This window comes from Callithrix jacchus, chromosome 1 (assembly GCF_049354715.1).
Source record: "Callithrix jacchus isolate 240 chromosome 1, calJac240_pri, whole genome shotgun sequence".
Classification (NCBI taxonomy): domain Eukaryota; kingdom Metazoa; phylum Chordata; class Mammalia; order Primates; family Cebidae; genus Callithrix; species Callithrix jacchus.
Window position 1 is genome coordinate 86,149,743 of NC_133502.1, and position 20,308 is coordinate 86,170,050.

At 46.1% G+C, this 20,308-nt stretch overlaps 1 protein-coding gene and 1 pseudogene across 1 annotated transcript; both read right to left on the minus strand.

Moving 5' to 3' along the window:
* Positions 1 to 589: 589 nt before the first annotated feature.
* Positions 590 to 18,903, minus strand: LOC100386550 (uncharacterized). The gene is made up of 5 exons (XM_078345452.1): positions 18,660 to 18,903; positions 18,080 to 18,359; positions 17,878 to 17,972; positions 17,485 to 17,803; positions 590 to 6,703 (listed from the first exon to the last, which is right to left on the minus strand). Exons 1-5 carry the CDS (start codon positions 18,901 to 18,903, stop codon positions 6,010 to 6,012), a joined length of 1,632 nt encoding a protein of 543 aa, XP_078201578.1. The 3' UTR covers positions 590 to 6,009.
* Positions 12,808 to 13,747, minus strand: LOC144581673 (calcipressin-1 pseudogene; annotated as a pseudogene).
* Positions 18,904 to 20,308: the final 1,405 nt, after the last annotated feature.

The following is a 20,308-nucleotide window of genomic DNA, read 5'->3' on the forward strand; positions in this document are numbered from 1 at the left end:
TTTTGGAATGGCTGGTACTCGTTGTTCCTTTCTATTCGTAGTGCCTCTTTCAGGAGCTCTTGTAAAGCAGGCCTGGTGGTGACAAAATCTCTGAGTACTTGCTTGTTTGCAAAGGATTTTATTTTTCCTTCACTTATGAAGCTCAGTTTGGCTGGATATGAAATTCTGGGTTGAAAGTTCTTTTCTTTAAGGATGTTGAATATTGGCCCCCACTCTCCTCTGGCTTGTAGGGTTTTTGCAGAGAGATCTGCTGTGAGTTTGATGGGCTTCCCTTTGTGGGTGACCTGACCTTTCTCTCTAGCTGCCGTTAGCATTTTCTCCTTCATTTCAACCCTGGTGAATCTGACGATTATGTGCCTTGGGGTTGCTCTTCTTGTGGAATATCTTTGTGGTGCTCTCTCTATTTCCTGGACTTGAATATTGGCCTGTCTTGCTAGGTTGGGGAAATTTTCCTGGATAATATCCTGAAGAGTATTTTCCAGCTTGGATTCATTCTCTTCGTCACATTCAGGTACACCTATCAAATGTAGATTAGGTCTCTTCACATAGTCCCACATTTCTTGGAGACTTTGTTCATTCCTTTTTGCGCTTTTTTCTCTAATGTTGACTTCTCGTTTTATTTCATTGAGTTGATCTTCGACTTCTGATATTCTTTTTTCTGCTTGGTCAATTCGGCTGTTGAAACTTGTGCATGCTTCATGAAGTTCTCGTGTTGTGTTTTTCAGCTCCTTCAATTCACTCATATTCCTCTCTAAGTTGTCCATTCTTGTTATCATTTCCTCAAATCTTTTTTCAAGGTTCTTAGTTTCTTTGCATTGATTTAGAACATGTTCTTTTAGCTCATGGAAGTTTCTCATTACCCACCTTCTGAAGTCTGATTCCATCATTTCATCACACTGATTCTCTGTCCAGCTTTGTTCCTTTGCTGGTGAGGAGTTTTGGTCCTTTGTAAGAGGCGAGGTGTTCTGGTTTTGGGTGTTTCCCTCCTTTTTGCGCTGGTTTCTTCCCATCTTTGTGGATTTATCCACCTGTCTTCTGAGTGGTTGCTGATTTTCAGATTGGGTCTCTGAGTGGACGTCCAGATTGTTGATGATGAAATATTTCTGTTTCTTGGTTTTCCTTCTAACAGTCTGGCCCCACTGCTGTATGACTGCTGAGGTCCACTCCAGGCCCTGCTTGCCTGGGGAACTCCTGTAGCAGGTGCGGAACTGTGAGGGTTGCTACCAGATTATTCTTCTGCTATCTTTGTCCCTGAATCATGCCCACCAAATGTCAGTCTGATCAGTTCTTTGTGAGGTGACTCTTTGGATATACGGGGGTCAGGGAGCTGCTTGAGGAGACAGTCTGTACTTTATAGGAGCTCTAGTGCTAAGCTGTGAGCTCTGTTGTTCATTCAGGGCTGCTAGGCAGGTTCTTTTAAGTCTGCTGCAGCAGAACTCATAAAGCTCCCCTTTTTTTTTCCTCAGGTGCTCTGTCCTGGGGAGTTAGGGCTTTATTTATGAGTATCCATTGCACTTTTCTGCCCAGCTAGGAGGCAGTTTAGTCACTGCCTGCCTGTAGTGTCTATCATGAGCTGCCATGGGCTCCACTCTGCTGCTGTGGGCTCTGCCCTGCTGCCGTGTGTAATTCCCTGTAGCTCTGTTAATATGGGTGTGGTTAGAACTGCAGTGGCGATGGTGGCCTGCCTCTGTACTGGTGGATTCTTTCTGTTATGGCGGTTTGCCTCGGCAACGGCAGGCTGCGTCAGCAATGGCAGCAGACCTCCGTGGGGGTTGCGTGCCTCAGTAGTGGTGGACGCCCCTCCCCCACCGAGCTGCACTGTCCTGGGTTCAGCTGTGCTTGCCGTGAAACTCTCAACCCTGAGCATTTCCAATTGCTGTTTTGTTTGTTATTGTGGGGGTGGGACCCACCGAGCCTGATCACCTGGCTCCCTGCCTCAGAGCCCCCCCTTTTATTTTTAAGTTGAATGGTTGACTCTCTCCCAGTTGTTCCAGTTGCCTGCTGCAAGGGTGCCGGGATCTGTGTGATTTCCTGTGCAGCGACCCACTGTGCTGGCTCAAACCACGTTGCGGCCCGGGAATATCCTGGCCTGGCTTTCTGTTTAAGTCCTGTTTAATCAGATGAATGTGCTCATCTGCCTTCCGAAATCTCCAATTGCTGGTTTAACAGGGCATCCAAACCAGTGTATTTTGTACAGAGTGTCGCTGTGCTGCGGCCTCAGCCCAAACAGCTGTGCCAGCCCAAACTGCCACACTGGTGGCCCATGGGGGTCTTACACCTGGGAATCTAGTCTGTGGACAATAAAGATCCATATGGAAATGTGGTGTCCATTCACCCTCTGCAGATTAACTGGGAGCTGCAATCCTGAGTTGGTCCTACAGTGCCATCTTCCTCTTTCCTCCTTTTTCCTTATTTTCTGTGGCCCCTTTCCATTGGCATCTCAGTCTGTATATTTGCCGGTAAAGGTGTAGCAAAGCTTTTGCAAAAATGTTACACATGGTCTTCAACCTCCTGCTCTCCAGAATTCTAATTTGGGGTGTTAACCTTTTCTTGAACAGAAACTGCTGGTTGAGTCCAGTTCTTCTGTTCCTTGTGTCCTGTCCACAACAGGTTGAACTCTCAGACTGTAAGTCATTCTTTTCACCTGATAAGCAGATGCTAACTCATCTTTACTGGCATTATAGACCAAAGAAAATAAAACTACCTGAAATCTTCCAGCCAAAAAAAAAATCAAAGTAAAAAGAACGACTGATAGCAGCTTCACCTTTTTTTTCCAACAAAGTAAGTGTAATACATTCCAGAACACCAGACAAATACAGATTTGCTCACATTAAAGTACAATTAATAATTTTTTTTAAAGGGCCCACTGCTTTAAGCAAAAACGTCTCTCTTGGGAAAAAAAAAGGTTCTATTGAAGTGTTAAAAATGCAAGCTAGGCATTGCTGTTCTCTGCTGAATTTTTTTTTTTTTTAAAAGAGCAACTTTAAACAACCAAAATGGCTACAATGGACCCAACTCTACCAGAACGTATCAAAGCAATGTGAATAACCGAGCAGGGCAGCTACTGTTTTGAGCACGCAGGACTTCTTTCCATTATTACATACAGTCAGGGATGGCAGAGTCAACAATGTGACTAAAGTAGTTACTGAGAGGCTGAATTTACAAAGGGGTTTCTGGACCCTACATCCAAACAGCTGCTACATGTTTCCTGTGTCGACCACCTGCTAAAAAAGCTGACTTCTGGCCAGGCGCGGTGGCTCAAGCCTGTAATCCCAGCACTTTGGGAGGCCTAGACGGGTGGATCACGAGGTTGAGAGATCGAGACCATCCTGGTCAACATGGTGAAACCCCGTCTCTACTAAAAATACAAAAAATTAGCTGGGCACGGTGGTGTGTGCCTGTAATCCCAGCTACTCGGGAGGCTGAGGCAGGAGAATTGCCTGAACCCAGGAGGCGGAGGTTGCGGTGAGCGGAGATCGTGCCATTGCACTCCAGCCTGGGTAACAAGAGCAAAACTCCGTCTCAAAAAAAAAAAAAAGCTGACCTCTGAATGAAACAAATCTAATTACTGATGGCGGCTTCATTACAAATGAATTGTTCCACAGTTCATAGGAACTGATGTGAAACTTCAATGCATTTCATTACCTTCCTGCCACATCATATTTACTGGCTGAAACTTCCCCCGGAAATAAATATACAACTTCCCCAAGAAAACCAACGCCCTGGCATCAGGAGGTTATATGCAAACACAAAAAATTAGAGAGGGGTCTTTCCTATGGCTCCTGCAGGAAGAAATGTTTCTCATCTCTAGAGCTAACATTCAGTTACAAAGGAGACCTTTTCCAGGGACACATTATCCAGTTCTCCAGGCAAGCCGTTATCAAGAGAATTTTAAAAGAAATGCTGCTGAGGAGGAGAAGGCAGCAGCATCAAGCCCAGCCGCGCAAAGGGCTGGCTTCCCGAAACGCAGGACTCTCCCAGGTCTCCAAGTCTGGACACAGCTGGGAAAAACAGACTCATCATCATCATCAGGATGGTGGGTAAATACCTGTCACCTCCTCCCCGCACCCTCCTACCCCGACACATTACAAAAAGAAGTTATTAATGTCTACACCTTAGATGGAAATAACGGTTGTTCTACCTCCCCGCCCCCCAACTAGGTATTTCTAATTCTCCTACCGGATACACACAAACTACTAGTTAATAATAACGCAAAGATGTGCTATCCTACCGGATACACACACAGAACTAAACACTGAAGAGGCTAACGGAATTTCTTTCAACTAGGTTTAAACAGAAATATTCAATCCTCATAGGAAGAAAAAAAAAAATCAGCCCTAAGGAGAGCCGGTCAGTGAAAGTGCAGAGAGACTGGAGCAGGCGACCTAGGGGGAGGAGCGAAGCCTGGCGCTGCGCGATTCCGCATGGAAGAGTGACCTCTGGAGGCACCCGACGCACAGTGGCGCCCGTGGGCTCCCCGGGTCGCCTCTCCTGGATTCCGGGGCCAGCGGCTGCGCAAGGTCCTAGCCCGGCTTCACCTGGCGCCTTCCGAGCCGGCTTCGAAGCAAAGATGCCGCAGCCAGTACGTCATCAGCAAATACAAGAATCTACATTAAAAATCGGATCCACGCAAAAGCAGACGAGGCTGCGCTAAGGAACTTCTCCGTATGAGCGGCCTTGGAAGTGCCTTCTAGCATCATACAAACATTTGTTTAAACCGATTGGTAACCGGCGTTTTTGCCCTTTTCCTGAAGGGATTCTTGGTTAACATGATAGCGAATCTGAAATTTAACACTTTTAAGAGAATAGACACACTCCCTTAATTAAGACGTGATTTCAAAATCAGCCCCCCCCCCCCCACCATTTCTTTTCTCCTAAAACCAGGCCCAACTTGCTCAACTTCAGTTAGGCAGTGGATTTTGCTTCTGATAGCAAATGTTTACTCCAGAAGCCTGCTAATGTCTGCACACTTCTCCAAGTTTCCCGAGACTACAATTCCATGATTCTGTAAAATATCTTTTGGCTGTGACTCGAAATAAGGTGATATGCAGTGCTGAATGCCCAGATGACGCCGAGTTTTGGCCACACAGATTTAGGGATGGCATTTTCTAAAATCTGAATGCACTCTGGTGGCCCAAACTGAAAGTTACTCTGCACAAAGCCTGGCTCGCTCCCGACTGGGGCGTCCGATAAGAGAAAGTCTGATGATCCTAAGGATTCCATTCCTGCCAGGGGTCTCGAGGGCTTCGGGAGCAGTGACGACTGGGCAGGGCCCCAAGCTTTTATAGAAGGTGCCTTACAATTAGGTCGGCTATCGACAATGCATACTCCGGGGCTACCTGCATAGGAACGAAACGGGAGGTCGAAGTGCAGCGGGCCCTCCGGGAGAAGCCTAAGGCTAGTCTCCTGGGCGTGGAGGTGAGAGCTCGCCGCCTGAGTTCTCCTGCGGAGCAAGCGAGCTTCCCGCGCACCCTCGGGCTGGCGGCGCCAGACCAAGGCGCACCGGCTCCAGGGCTCTGCAGTCAGCGCCGCGACTCCAGGCTCCCCTCTCCAGGACGCGCTCCGCGTCCCGCGTCTTGCCGCCCTGGTCGCCGGCCCGCCAGCGGGTCCCGGACCGAGCTCCCCGCGAACGCAGCATCTCCGCCTCTCTCCAGAGCCAGCCAGTCCCTGCGCGCCAGCCAGCCTAGGTTGTGGGTATGTTACCTTCGTCCTCGAAAACAGGAGAGGGTCAGGTATCGCCATCGGACAGCTTCCCGGACGTGACACCCGAGCTGCTAGGAGCTTTTAGCGCCCGGGAGCGCTCGGGGGAGGAAAGGCGAAGAGGCCGTCCCTTTTCCATCCCTGTGGTTCGAAGGCCGAGCGAGGAGTCTCCACTTGGAGTTGGAGGAATTCCAATAGATAGGCTCTAAAACTATCAATTTGGAAATCGCAGTTCAGCATAAAACCATCAAAACTCCCCAGCAGTACTTCCACACGGAGTCCCTTCTCACAGCCATGGCGAAGCCACTCTCAGCTCCGCGCACCCAGGCCAAGAAGGGACGGACGGGACGCAGGCCGGACCCCCAATCCTCCGGGGCAGACAGGCGTGGAAGGCGGCGGGCGCCCGCAGGCAGCTCCGGGGCGCGCTGCCCAGCTCCAGGGGTCGCCCGGCCAGGTGCGCTCGCCCTTGGGGGCCCTCAGGGGGCGAGGCAGGGGACTACGCGCAGGGCGCGGCAGCGCTGCTGACTGGGGTCTCCCGGGCGCTGCGCCTGACGCAGCTCCGACTGCCCACTCCAGGGCGGCTCCAGGGTGCCGGGTCGGCCGCTGCGGGCGGGTGGACGCGGGGCGGCGGGGCGGGAGCAGGGTGGGACACAAAGACCCGGAGCGGAGACGGCCGGCGCGGGCGGCAGGCGTTGCGCCCGGAGCGGGGCCTCCTGTGACTATAGATCCAGTGCAGCTGGCAGCGGCCCGAGCGCACCGGCGCCGCGTCGGCGCGGTTCCAGGTCCCAAAGCGCAGCGCGGAGAAGAGCGCCTCCGGGAGCGCAGGAGCCTCCACATTCCGCGCGGCTCCCGGACCTCAAGGCAGGCAGGAGGGAGTTTGGTCCCCGCCGCGGACTCCAGACGCGCGCGGGCCTTTGTGTGCGGGGAGGGCGCCGGGACCCGCTGCGTGCGCAGCTCCTCGCTCGGGCCGGCGCCGAGGTCCCTGCCTAGGAGAGTCAGCCAGCTTCACCATTTTTAAATGAACATGAAAGAAGAAATTGTACAGATAATACAATAATTAAAATTATGATTTTCTAGCATCAGTGACTTCATGCAAACATCTGGTAATAAATAACTGGGAAAAAATGCCAACAAATGATTTTTTTTTTTTTTTTTGAGGCGGAGCCTTGCTCTTGTACAGGCTGGATTGCAATGGCACGATCTGGGATCACTGCAACCTCCACCTCCCAAGTTCAAGCAATTCTCCTGCTTCAGCCTCCCTAGTAGCTGGGATTACAGGCATCTGCCACCACGTCCGGCTACTTTTTTTGTATTTTTAGTAGAGACGGGGTTTCACCATGTTGGCCAGGCTGGTCTTGAACTCCTGACCTCGTGATCCACCCACCTCCGCCTCCCAAAGTGCTGGGATTACAGGTGTAAGCCATTGCGCCCAGCCGATTTATTATTATTTTTTTAATAAGGACTGGAGTCAAATATAATTACAATGTTTTGTTTGGTTTTGCTTCTGTTCTTGGCTTTTGTTTAGCAATGAGAATCTATCCAAGGTATTCTTAATATTTGATTATTTAGATGCCTAGCTTTGCTTTTACTTTGTAAGGAAACATTGTCAATTTTATCATTGTATACTACTGGTGGAAACTTTGAATTGATATTTCAGTGAAAACCAATTTTCTGTGGATTGTAAGACCACAAATGCTACAGCAATTTAGAACAAGAAAACCTGATTTTGATTAAAATGGGGATAAATAATGAAAACTCACCACAAAATAAAATTTACACTGTTACTGGCTTTTGGAGAAAAATATTTAGATATTAAATCTATAAATAGAACATTTCTCTGCTTCATGTGATATTTTATTCTTAACTAAAAAGTTTGAGGTATAAAATAATGCATTGTATTTCTTTGTATATCCTTCCAGTTACAGATATCCTATGATGCAAAGTAAATTGGGAAAGGAGATGATAGCAGGTGGAATGGCAGCTTATGGTATTCTATAAGTTGGATAAAAATATCCTCTTAGTATATAAATCTTGGAATTGATCTGTTAACCTTCTTGGTAACACGAACAGGTGGTTTATTTTATGATGTTTTCCCCCTTTGTTTCCCATCTTTTTTTTTTTTTTTTTTTTTTTTTTTTTTTTTTTTTTTTTTTTTTTTTTTTTGAGACAGAGTTTCGCTCTTGTTACACAGGCTGGAGTGCAATGGCGCGATCTCGGCTCACCTCAACCTCCGCCTCCTGGGTTCAGGCAATTCTCCTGCCTCAGCCTCCCGAGTAGCTGGGATTACAGGCACGCGCCACCATGCCCAGCTAATTTTTTGTATTTTTAGTAGAGACAGGGTTTCACCATGTTGAACAGGATGGTCTAGATCTCTTGACCTCGTGATCCACCCGCCTCGGCCTCCCAAAGTGCTGGGATTACAGGCGTGAGCCCCTGCGCCTGGCCTGCTTCCTGTCTTTTTATCACAAAGTTACTCTTCATTTGAATGTCTGCTTTTCTTGGAACAAATTGCTAGGTTATCAGAATGCAAGGAGACAAGTCATCCTGTCAGGTACAGAATTCAATGCTGTCAAATTTCTTGTATTGGGGAGAACTTTAGGTAGGTGGAAGAAGAACATTTCCCTTCATATAACAGATAAAAAGTGTCATATCACAAGCATGAGAACCATTTGCCATGCTGAAAGAAACTCCTTTTCTTAAGTTTATGAATAATTACATCGTGAGTGACAATCAAGATAAAAACTGTACTTTTATCTAAGTGCACATGTAATCATGAGTAAAGTGCTTCCTGAAAGATGAGCAAGTATATTGCTTGAAAAATAATCTCACACTTATCTGTCTCACTTAGCAATCAAGCACAATGAAACGTGTTATTTCTCTAATAATTCAGGCAAGAAAAAATGTGATCAAAGCATGTGTAAAAGCATATTCATAGCTTCTGTCTGTATCTTCATCAGTGGTCATCCCAGAAACTTTCATTTAATGAGACAGCAAAGATTAAGTTTATAATAAAAGAACTGTATGAAAGAATTTCAGAATGCTATATTATTTGTCTTCTGACTTAGGAACTGTATGAATTAATTTTAGAATGCCATGCTGTTTGTCTTCTGCCTTTGTTTAATTCTTATGGAATTTGAATTTTAAAAAAATGGTTCTGAGCAAGTACTGCAGTGAATAGAAGATAACTAGATCCTAGCACTGGTCTTCCGTTTACAACTTGCACCACAGACTGTGGCAAGTCATCTGATATGATCTGGCTCTTCTCTGCACCCCCACCTAAATCTCATGTTGAATTGTAATCCCCATTGTTGTGGGAGGGAACTGGTGGGAGGTGATTGGATCTTGGATGCAGATTTCCCACTTGCTGTTCTAGTGATAGTGAGTTCTCTCCAGATCTGGTTGTTTAAAAGTGTGTAGCACCTTCCCCTTCGCTCTCTCTCCTGCTGGCCAAGTGAAGATGTGTGCTTGCTTTTTCTTCACTTTATTCCATGAGTGTAAGTTTCCTGAGGCCTCCCCAGCCATGCCTTCTGCACAACCTATGGAAGTGAGAGTCAGTTAAGCCTCTTTTTAAAAATAAATTACTCTGTCACAGGTAGTTCTTTATAGCAATGAACTAATACAGAAAATTGGTACCAGAGAAGTGGGGCATTGCTATAAAGATAGCTGAAAATGTGGAAGTCACTTTGGAACTGGGTAACAGGCACAGGTTGGAACAGTTTGTAGGAATCAGAAGATCAGAAGATAAGGGCAAGTTTGAAATTTCCTAGAGACTTGTTGAATGGTTGTGACCAAAATGCTGATAGTGATATGGACAGTGAAGTCCAGACTGAAGTGGTCTCAGATGGAGATGAGGAACTTATTGGGAACTGGAGTAAAGGTTGCTCTTGCTATGCTTTAGCAAAGAGACTAGTGACATTGTGTCCCTGTTCTAGGGATCTGTGGAATTTTGAACTTGAGAGAGATGATTTAGGGATATGTAAAAATAAATTTCTTTCTTTTTTTAAATTATACTTTAAGTTCTGGGATACATGTGCAGAATGTGCAGGTTTGTTGCATAGGTATACACATGCCATGGTGGTTTGTTGCACTCAACAACCCATCACCCATATTAGATATTTCTCCTAATGCTATCCCTCCCCTAGCCCCCACCAACAGGTCCCAGTGTGTGATGTTCTCCTCACTGTGTCCATGTGTTCTCATTGTTCAATTCCCACTTATATGTGAAAACATGTGGTGTTTGGTTTTCTGTTTCTGTGTTAGTTTGCTGAGAATTATGGTTTCCAGCTTCATCCATGTCCCTGCAAAGGACATGAACTCATCCTTTTTTATGGCTACATAGCGTTCCATGGTATATATATGCCACAATTTCTTTATCCAGTCTATCACTGATGGGCACTTGGATTGGTTCCAAGACTTTGTTGTTGTGACTAGTGCTGCAATAAACATACATATGGATGTGTCTTTATAGTAGAATGATTTATAATCCTTTGAGTATGTACCCAGTAATGGGATTGCTGGGTCAAATGGTATTTCTGGTTTTAGATCCTTGAGGAATCACTAGACTATCTCTGTTGGAAGAAATTTCTAAGCAGCAAAGCATTCAAGAGGTGGTTTGGCTGATGCTAAAAGCCTATGCTTATTTCCATAAACAAAGAAATAACCTGAAATGACCTGCAACTGGGACTTATGTTTAAAAGGAAAGCAGAGCATAGAAGTTTGGAAAATTTGCAGCCCTACCATGTGGTAGAAAAAAAAAATACCTATTTTCTGGGGAGCAATTAAAGAAGGCTATATAAATTTGCATAAGTAAAGAGGACCTGAATGTTAATAGGCAAGACAACGGGGAAAATGCCTTCAAGACATTTCAGAGAACTTCAGTGCAACCCCTCCCATTGGAGGTCTGGAGAGAAAAATGGTTTGGTGGGCCAGGCTCAGGGACCCACTGCTCTGTGAGGCCTAGGGAAATGGTACCCTGCATCATGGCTGCTTCAGCTCCAGCCTTGGCTAAAAGGGGCAAAGGTACAGCTTGTGCCATTGCTTCAGAGGGTGTAAGCCCTAAGCCTTGGTGACTTCCACATGGTGTTGGGCCTGAAGGTGTGAAGAAGGCAAGAGTTGAGATTTGAGAGCCTTTATCTAGATTTCAGAGGATGTGTGGATGTCCAGGCAGAAGTCTGTGGCAGGGGTGGAGCCCTCATGGAAAACATCTACTAGAGCAGTGCAGGGTAGAAATGTGAGTTGGAGCCCCCACACAGAGTCCCCACTGGGGCATTGCCTAGTGAAGCTATGAGAAGAGGGCCATTGTCCTCCAAATCCAAGAATGGTAAATTTGCTGACAGTTTGCACCATGGGCCTGGAAAAGCCACAGGCACTCAATTCCAGCCTGTGAAAACAGCCATGGGGGCTATATGCTGCAAAGCTTTTGGGGAAGAGCTGTCCAAGACCTTGGGCAGCTTTCATTCCTTTAAATAGAGAGGCTTTTTAGCCAAACTTAATTCCTTAGTATTTCCTTTTTCTTCCAGGCATTTTCTTGTTGATGAGAGCATACAATATTTATTTTATTGGAAAACATTATCAGGCAACATATTTTATGGACAATAGCTCTATAACCTGAAACAATTGAAATAATTATGACTTGAAATGATAGAAATTTGATTGGCTTCTAGATTTATTGTTGTAGATTTTTTTCCATAAGGAGCATACTTTGCCCATTTATTATAGAATGCAGTTAAAAATATATTTTTTGAGGTTAGCCTCTCCAGTTTAAAAGCACTTAACTAGAAATACCTGGACGGTGATGCAATGCTCTCTCCCAAACAGGCTCCCTCATACCAAGTACCATAAACAGGGTGTGAGAACGTTCAATCAATTTCTTGATATAAACAATCAAAGCATTTAATAAAACCATCTTCCAAATTTCCAAAGCGTGCAGTTACTTGGCATTAGGTATTTCAAAATGACAAACTTTGTTATGGTATTGTAAGGCCAAAATATAATACCTATTTACCAGACATACATGTTACAACTAGAAAAAAATTACAAATGTTAATCTAGCATAAGAATTCCAGCAGGAATTAATGGAGAAAGGCACTGCATCCCTCTCATATCACCACAGAGCTACTGTCCACTTGACATGCTTTGAATTCAAATCCTTTTAGACATGGGGACAGCATTTTCTACAACATAACATTCACAGGTAGGTTAATACAACTCAGTCTCCCACTGCCATACTTTTCACCCAAGTGTACAACAGGTATGAATATATGCTATCAGCTTTATTTACAAGTTTTTTCTCGATGTCTCAGTGTGGTAAAAATACCCAACTATCTCAACCAACAGTTTCCAAAAAAGTTTTTGTTGGAAAAGATTCGTGTATAGAAACCACCACATCAAAGAAATAACAGAAACTGATGTCCGACTCCAAACACCGAAACTAAAATGTCTCACCCACTACCAGTTGGCAGTGAAACTGCTATTCTCTGAATTGTATAAGCTAAACACTACAGAGGAACTTCAGATCAACTGCTTTTGCAGAAGTACAGGTTACGTGTTGCACAGTTTAGGACACCGAGTGAATGTATTCCAGGAAGAGTTCCACCAGCGAGTGCTGTTGCAAAGAGCGTCGAGAATCCGAGAATCTGGGAAAGATGATAAGTTTTCCAGATGCTTTCCTCGCTTCCAAAAAGATGTAAAACAAGGGTGTAACTTCATATACGAACAAAGGTTAGTTTTGAAAATCAGTAATATACATGCACAAACATGAGAACATGAGGGAAGAAAGGAAACGCGACAATTTTCACGCTGCATTGCTGCTGTTTTCACGACCTCTCTGCACTAGGTGGCTTCCTGTGGTACCTCTTTCTACCAGTAGAGAGTGGACCCTGCGGGCTGCTTAGAAACAGGAAGCTCTCTCCTGAACCCACTGACCAGCCTGCCCTTTGCACAGACAGAACCTACCAGAGAAGAACAAGTACAAAATACTATCATGATCAGTTGTCTCAAGACAGTCCCAAATGTCCTTGTGCAATCACCACAGACTTGGGGATTGGCCAAAGCCATTTCCGGGTGCCATGAACAGTCACTGGTGTGCAGCATTAGAACAAGGGGACATGGCTTTTATTCTCTTCTGAGAAACATGAACTGGGATTTCTGCCACCCCGATCTCGGCTCCCACCTCCGAAGAAGTCGTGACCAGCCACCTCCACAGTAAGATTCCTCCCATGAGTATGATTTGGAATGCATCCTCGTCACGTGCCAGTTCAGCTGAGGTGGATCGGCGTGTACTCCGGCTGCCTGGTCTGGATAATTTTTGGCTTGGGTCTCTTCATTCTCTCCATCTCCTCTTCTTCCTCCTCCTCTTCATCGCTCTCACATACGTGGACTACCGCGCTGGGAGTGGTGTCAGTCGCTGCGTGCAATTCATACTTTTTCCCCTGGACCCAGCTTGGAGATAGCATATAAGAGATCATAGTTTATGACTGGGGTTGCGTCTTCCACTTGTTTCCACCCCACTGGCGGAGAGGCGGGAGGGGAGATCAGAAACAAGGGAGATCAGAAACTGCTTGTCGGGGTTTGGCGGAGCCAGGTGTGAGCTTCCTATGTGTAAGGTCTGAGCAAAATGTAACTTCATTTCCTTTCCCAGAAACTCAGTCTTATGCAGCTGGAGCCTGACATCTGCTGCGGAGAAGGGGTTGCTGAAGTTTATTCTGACTCTTTTGAAACTCTTAAAATACTGAAAAGCGATGTCCTTGCCTTATGTCCTAAAGAGAAACTCAAATTTGGCCCGGCACAGGCCGTCCACAAACACGGGCGGGTCCGGGTGGCAGGCGATGGTGGCGCTGGGCAGGTCCTGCAGGTCCGCCTCCTCCATCTCGCAGTCAATGAAGCTCCAGTGGCCGCCGCCCTCGTCCGCCTCCGCAGTCCCTGAGAGGGGCGCTAAGGGCAGCAGCGTCACCCCGGGCCGCGCTCACGCCTCGGCCGCCTCCGCCGCCGCCCTGTGCAGGGGCCCGGCCAAGACGTCCTCCATCCCAGCTCCCGCGCGCCCCTGTGCACCCACGCAGGCTGCGCCGGGCTCGTGCTCCGGAGCCTCACGCGCGCCCGGCCACGGTTAACCCCCTCCGGTTCGCGCGGCGGCGACCACCGTTCCGCGCGGGAGGGGCAGAAACTCCGCGCGGCGCCCGCTTGCCCAGCCCCGAGGGCCGACCCTGTTGTAGATTTTTTTTAAGAGAAAAAACATATTCAGTCTGCTTTTAAAGTGGCTAAGGAATTCTACTAAAAATTGTGATGTAAGGGAAAATTGTCCTCAGCTTCTTAGGCTACCATTTGACACTTAACTTCACTACTTAGCTTTACCCAAATTATGCTTTTCTCATCCTTTTCTTGCCTAATAGAGATGCTTGTTCTTTCTCCTTTTTTTCTGTCAAAAACAAAGTATATTTGTTTTTCCATGCTACGAATTGATAAAATATTGTCCCAATGAGGTAGAAAATGACAAAAAAGTCAACTATTAGTTCTTCCAGTTGTTTTAATTTTTTTATTTTCACTATATTTTAGTAGAAAAAAAAATAGTTTTACGTCAAAAGAAAGGAACCCAAAACTGGAGGCATTTTAAGACATCTAGTAGGAAGGACAGATAGAAAAACATTTCTCTATATAGATATGGGTACATACGTTTATATATGTAAATATAGATATAGATATATATGTAAGTATGTATTTTTATATCAATCATAGTTCAGATGTAATGTCAAAGTATTTAGGGAAACTATTACATAAAGTACATTTGTTTATTAAAAAGAAGGATTTTCATAGTAGAGTATGAAGTTATTTGAACAGTTAATAAGGCTAGTTAGGACAAAATTAGAAAAATGTATGTGAACCATCTCCAAGATATGAGAGAATTACGTGCCAGATGTACTATATAACAAATTAGTGTTGAATATTACATATGACTCTAACATAATTATGAATACAAAATATATAACTAGAATATCATTTACCAAGGTTTTCCACATGAAATAATACTGTTTTTAAACCTTAAAGCATACATTGTAATAAATGTTACGATGTTCAGAATTCTAAATACAGGATGACAAACCTTTCTCCTATTGTTTGCTTGTATACATTTAAAAAAACTTTTGCTCCTTTTTGGTGGATAATAACACACACGTACACACATACATGCATCCCCATTAAAAATGTCTGGACTTACATATTTCTAAGATCAGCTCTGTGTGTAAGAAATTTAATGTAGCTGCCAATTTTGTGTGGTTCTGGGGAAATAATAGTTTAAAATATTCTAGCTGGCTGAGGGCAGTGGCTCAGGCTTGTAATCCCAGCGCTTTGGGCGGCTGAGGCGAGCAGATCACTAGGTCAGGAGTTCATGACCAGTCTGGCCAACACAGTGAAACCCGATCTCTACTAAAAATATAAAAATTAGCTGGGTGTGGTGGTGGATGCCTGTAATTCTAGCTACTCAGGAGGCTGAGGCAGGAGAATAGCCTGGGCAACAGAGCTAGACTCCGTCTCAAAAAAAAAAAAAAAACTAGTTTGCCTCTAATTTTACTTCTAACTCCAATCTGTACTCCTGAAGCAAGATGTTTTTGGATGAGACAGCAGGCAGATGAAGGCCTGAGAGTGGTAGAAGAGCTATTCTGGGCTTTCCTCCCTCAGGGCTAGAGGACAGCTTGGAAACTAGCAAAGGAAAACATGGACCACTTCAAGTCTCAGAGCAAAAATTCTAAGAGACAAAATTGGGATGGAAAATAAAAGTGATATGGTAACTGACAAATGGAATTTACACAAATCTGAAAATTCTGAAAAAGAAAAAGAAGCAGAGACAATGAGTATGCAAAGAGAAGAAAACTCTGAGCAAATTTAAAACGTGATCTGCACAATCCCATTACTGGGTATATAACCAAAGGAATATAAATCATTCTACTGTAAAGACACATGTACATATATGTTTATTGCAGCACTATTTACAATAGCAAAGACTTGGAACCAACCCAAATGCCCATCAATGAGAGACTGGATAAATAAAACATGGCACATATACAGCGTAGAATACTATGCAGCCATAATAAAGAATGAGTTCATGTTCTTTGCAGGACATGGATGGAGCTGGAAGCTATCATTATTAGCAAACTTACACAGGAATAGCAAATGAAATACAGTCTGTTCTCACTCATAAGTAGGAACCGAACAATGAGAACACGTGGACACAGGGAGGGGAATATCACACACTGGGGCCTGTCAGGGGTTTGGGGGATAAGGAGAGGGTGAGCGTTAGGACAAATATCTAATGCATGCAGGGCTTAAAACATAGATGACAGGTTGATAGGTGCAGCAAACCACCACGGCACATCTATACCTATGTAACAAACCTGCATGTTCTACACATGTATCCCAGAACTTAACGTAAAATTTAAAAAAAATGTTAGCTGCAGATTGAAAGAGCTCACCGTTTTAGACTGATGAGATTTGTATTGTTTGAGTTTCTTATATGTTTTGGATCTTGACCCTTTATTAGCTGTATAGCTTGCAAATATTTATTTCCCATTCTGTGGGTTGTCCCTTTACTTTGTTAATGGCTTGCTGTGAAGACGTTTTTTAGTTTGATACCATATTATTTGTCTCTTTTTGCTTTTGTTGCCTGTACTTTTGAGGTCATATTAAAAAAAATCATTGCCCCAGCCAGAATTGCGGGGATTTTTCTGTTTTCTTTTAGTAGTTTCACAGTTTCAGATATCATGCTTAGATTTTTAATCCATTTGGGTTGATTTTTGTATGTGGTATGAAATATGGATCCAATTTCATTCTCCTTCACGTGGATGGCTAGTTGTCCCCACACTATTTATTGAAGATATTGTCCTTTCCCCATTGTGTGTTCTTGGCACCTTGGTCAAAAATCAGTTGATCCCCGGAGTCACCGTGCCGGAGTGACCGAGCCCGGGACTCCACTTCCTCCTCTTTAGAGATGACAGATTAGGGGCATCTCGCGTTCTGGGGTGCCCTAAACGCGAGATGCCCCTCATCTGTCATCTTCAAAGAGAAGGAAGGGCGCGGTGGCTCACGCCTGTAATCCCAACACTTTGGGAGACGGAGGCAGGAGGAACACTTGGGCTCAGGAGTTCAAGACCTGCCTGGGCAACATAGGGAGACCCCGGTGTTACGGGAAGAAAAACATTAGCCGGCGTCGTGGCGGGCTCCTGTGGTCCCATCTACTCTGGAGGCTGAGCCGGGAGGATCGTTTGAACCCGGGAGGCGGAGGTTGCAGTGAGCTAAGATTGAGCCACTGCACTCCAGCCTGGAGTAGCGACAGAGCTACTTGGGCAGACAGGAGTGGTGACAGGCAGGGAAGATGGTGCCCAGGGCCGGGAATAGCCGGCTGACAGCAGGGAGGCGGCTGAGGCCCGGGAGCCAAGAGTTGAAGCAGATCCCAGGGCCAACTCCGCAGTCGCATCTCCAGCTTTGTTCATGGGTCTGGGAAGCAGTGGCCTCTGGCCACCCCACGTGCGCGCCGGGCCCACTTCTCCACGGCAGCGCGGCCCAGGCTGCCCCGGGCCTGCGAGTTTCCCGCCAGGGCCGGGCTCGGTCTGGCCGGAGGAGGAAGGCGCGGCCCTGGTGGGGAAGGCGCAGGGCTGCGGCTCAGGCCACGGGGCAGGGGTAGAGAAACGACCCCGGCGCCGTCTAGGCGCCCAGCTCCGTTCCCCCCGCCCCCGCCCCGCCGCCAAGAGACTCCAGTGACCGGTGGCTGCTGGGGGCCCACAGAGCCCTGGAACTCACCGGGTTGACTCGCGGTGCAGAAGCCGGTGGAGTCTGAGATGGCGCTCGGAGCTGCGGCCGCGCTCCACCGCGGAAGGATCGGATTTCACCGCTGGTTTTAAAATTGTGCTCGCGGAGCCCAGGACGCTGGGAGAAGTGTTCTGCACCCCTCCGGTAGCGGTGTCCGCATTAAACTGACTTCCAGAGCTGCCTCTGCTCCCTGGAGGGGAGGGCACCGGTGTCTCACGAGATCGCAGGTCCTCAGCCTCCCGCCCGCCTGCCTTGCTCCAGATGAAGGGGAGGACCCCGCCTCGCTGCGCTGACCTCTGGCGGCTCTGTCCTGGCGTAGGATGTCTCTATCCAGGAACCTGAGGAGGTCAGACTCCTGCACCCCGAACCTCTCCAGGTCCTCACCATGAAATACGGACATCTGCGCCCACAGGTCCTGCGCAGCCAGGAGGCTCAGCGCCCGAAGCTCGTCCCAAAGCTGTGCACCCTGCAGGAACCGGCTGCAGAGAAAGTGCTGGAATGGCCCAGTGTGGGTGTGGCAGGTGGGGACCGGGTCCTCCCCGCTTCTCCATCTGCAGCTTCAGACTCTGCACATGGTTTAGCACACCGTGGGCGCCGAGCCCAGCAGGAACAGGGTGCCTTGCTTCTCAAAAGTTCACAGGCACGCATGGCTAGGTCCTCCTCTCCAAAGTGTCTCAGGAAATAAGCCTTCCTGTCCTCCTCCAGGAACCCCTCCACTCTTATATTGATGGGCTTCTCGGCCAGGAGCTGCAGGTCCTTCAGGGACCTGGGTCCCGCGGTGACCCACATGGTAACATCTTCCTCTTCAGCAAACTCCCCAGGAGGACCAGCACCGGCTTCAGTTTCTTCCAGTACCCGAAGATGTCCTGGATCAGCGCCCCGGGTGGGACTCTCAGCTCATCAAGGCGTTGACCATGAGCTGGATTCTCTGAGCTTAGCCTAGGATGTTTGCAATGACATCCTGCAATTCAGGCCGGTCTTTGGCAATCAGCTCTGCAAAACTGCAGGGGCCCAGGTGACTGAGCTCCTTGCAGCTGAGGTAGAAAGCGTATCTGGCCTTCGGGCCGAGGTTGTACTCTTTCCAGTCCAGCATACACTTTTTAGCCAGCGTGGTTTTCCCCAAGCCCGCAGGACCCTGCAGACCCACCGTGTAAGGTGATAGCTACGTGGTCTGCTGGGATTCAAGAATGGAATGAAGCTTTGGTTTCTCTGAGTGACGTGGTCGTGGAAATTGTCACTGTCTCCTCGCCAAAAGCTGTTCCTCCGGACCAAAGACTGTTCGTCCATCACGTTTCTCCATCCTTCCTTCTCACCTGGCTTTGCTAACTCCAAGACCTCTTTTGCGTCTCCGAGCTCAGGGTTATCTGCGTCTTCCACCTGTCTGTCATCCAGCAACTCAACCTTTGCCATCTGAGACAATTCCGGAAGTTTCGTCTCTTCCAAGATCTTCACAGTCGCATTTTTTATCCAACATTATGAGGATATGTTGTCCAGAATTTCTGCCAGTTTCTTGCCATTGGCCTCTTCCGCCTCAGACTATGGGGTCTTCTGTAGCACATCTTCTAGGGGAAAAGCCATAAGAGGGATTTGAAAGTCCCTAATTCACCCTTGCTCAGCTGCTCCAGAAGGGGCTGCAGAGTGCACTCTAGCTGTGGTGATGTCATAGTGCTCCACGTATGAGACCTTGGGTTAAGGCTGAAGAGCTCCTTAGGGCAGGTCTTGCTTCCAGCCTCCAATTATTGATTTTTTAAGTGAACTTTTTTCAATTTACTTTTATTAATTCCTCCTCTTTCATCCATCAGTATGATTTTAATTTGTTTTGTATCTTTGGCTTAATATTATTTTAATTTCTATTCCATTTAATAAATGGCTAATACCCTGATAACTTTTTAAAAAATCAATTGATCATACATGCATGGATTGTTTTCTGGGCTTTCTATCCTGTTTCATCATCCAGCTTATTTTTATGCCAGTACCATGCTATTTGGTTACAATAACTTTATAAGATATTTTGAAATTAGGGAGTGTGATATCACCAACTTTTTTCTTTTGTCCCAAGATTATTTTGACTCTTCGGGGCCTTTTGTGATTCTGCACATATTTAAGGATACTTTTATTTCTGTGAAAAATAACATTGCAATTTTGGTAGAGATTACATTGACACTGTAGATTATTTGGGTAGAATGAAAATTTTTGAAAGTGGGGTGTTGAGGCTCCACAATATTATAGTATTGCATCTATTTCTTCCTTCACATCATTTAATAAGTGCTTTATGTATTTAGCTGCTCTGATGTTAGGTGCATAATTACAATTGTTATGTCCTCTTGGTGAATTGACCCCTTTCTTATTATTTAATGACCTTCTTTGTCTCTTTTTACAGTTTTTGATATAAAGAATATTTTGACTGATACAAGTATAGATACTCCTGGTCTCTGCTGGCATTGAATATCTTTTTCCATACCTTCAGTTTCAGTCTGTATGTGTGCATGTGGTTCTTTTTTGTTTTGTTTTGTTTTTAATTAAATTCAGCTATCCTGTGTCTCTTGGTGGATAATTTAATCTGTTTACATCCAGGTAATTATTAATAGGTAAGAATTTGCTGCTGCTGTTTTGTCATTGGTTTCCTGAATTTTTTGGTAAGTCCCTTGTTTCTTTATTACTCTCTTGCTGTTTTCTTTTGGCTTTGCGGTTACCATGAGGCTTACATAAAATATCTTAGGCTTACAACAGGCTACATGAAGCTAATAACAATTGAACTTTAATCTTGCGTTCTCACTCCCTCCTTTTATAATTTTGATGTAGAAATTATTATTTG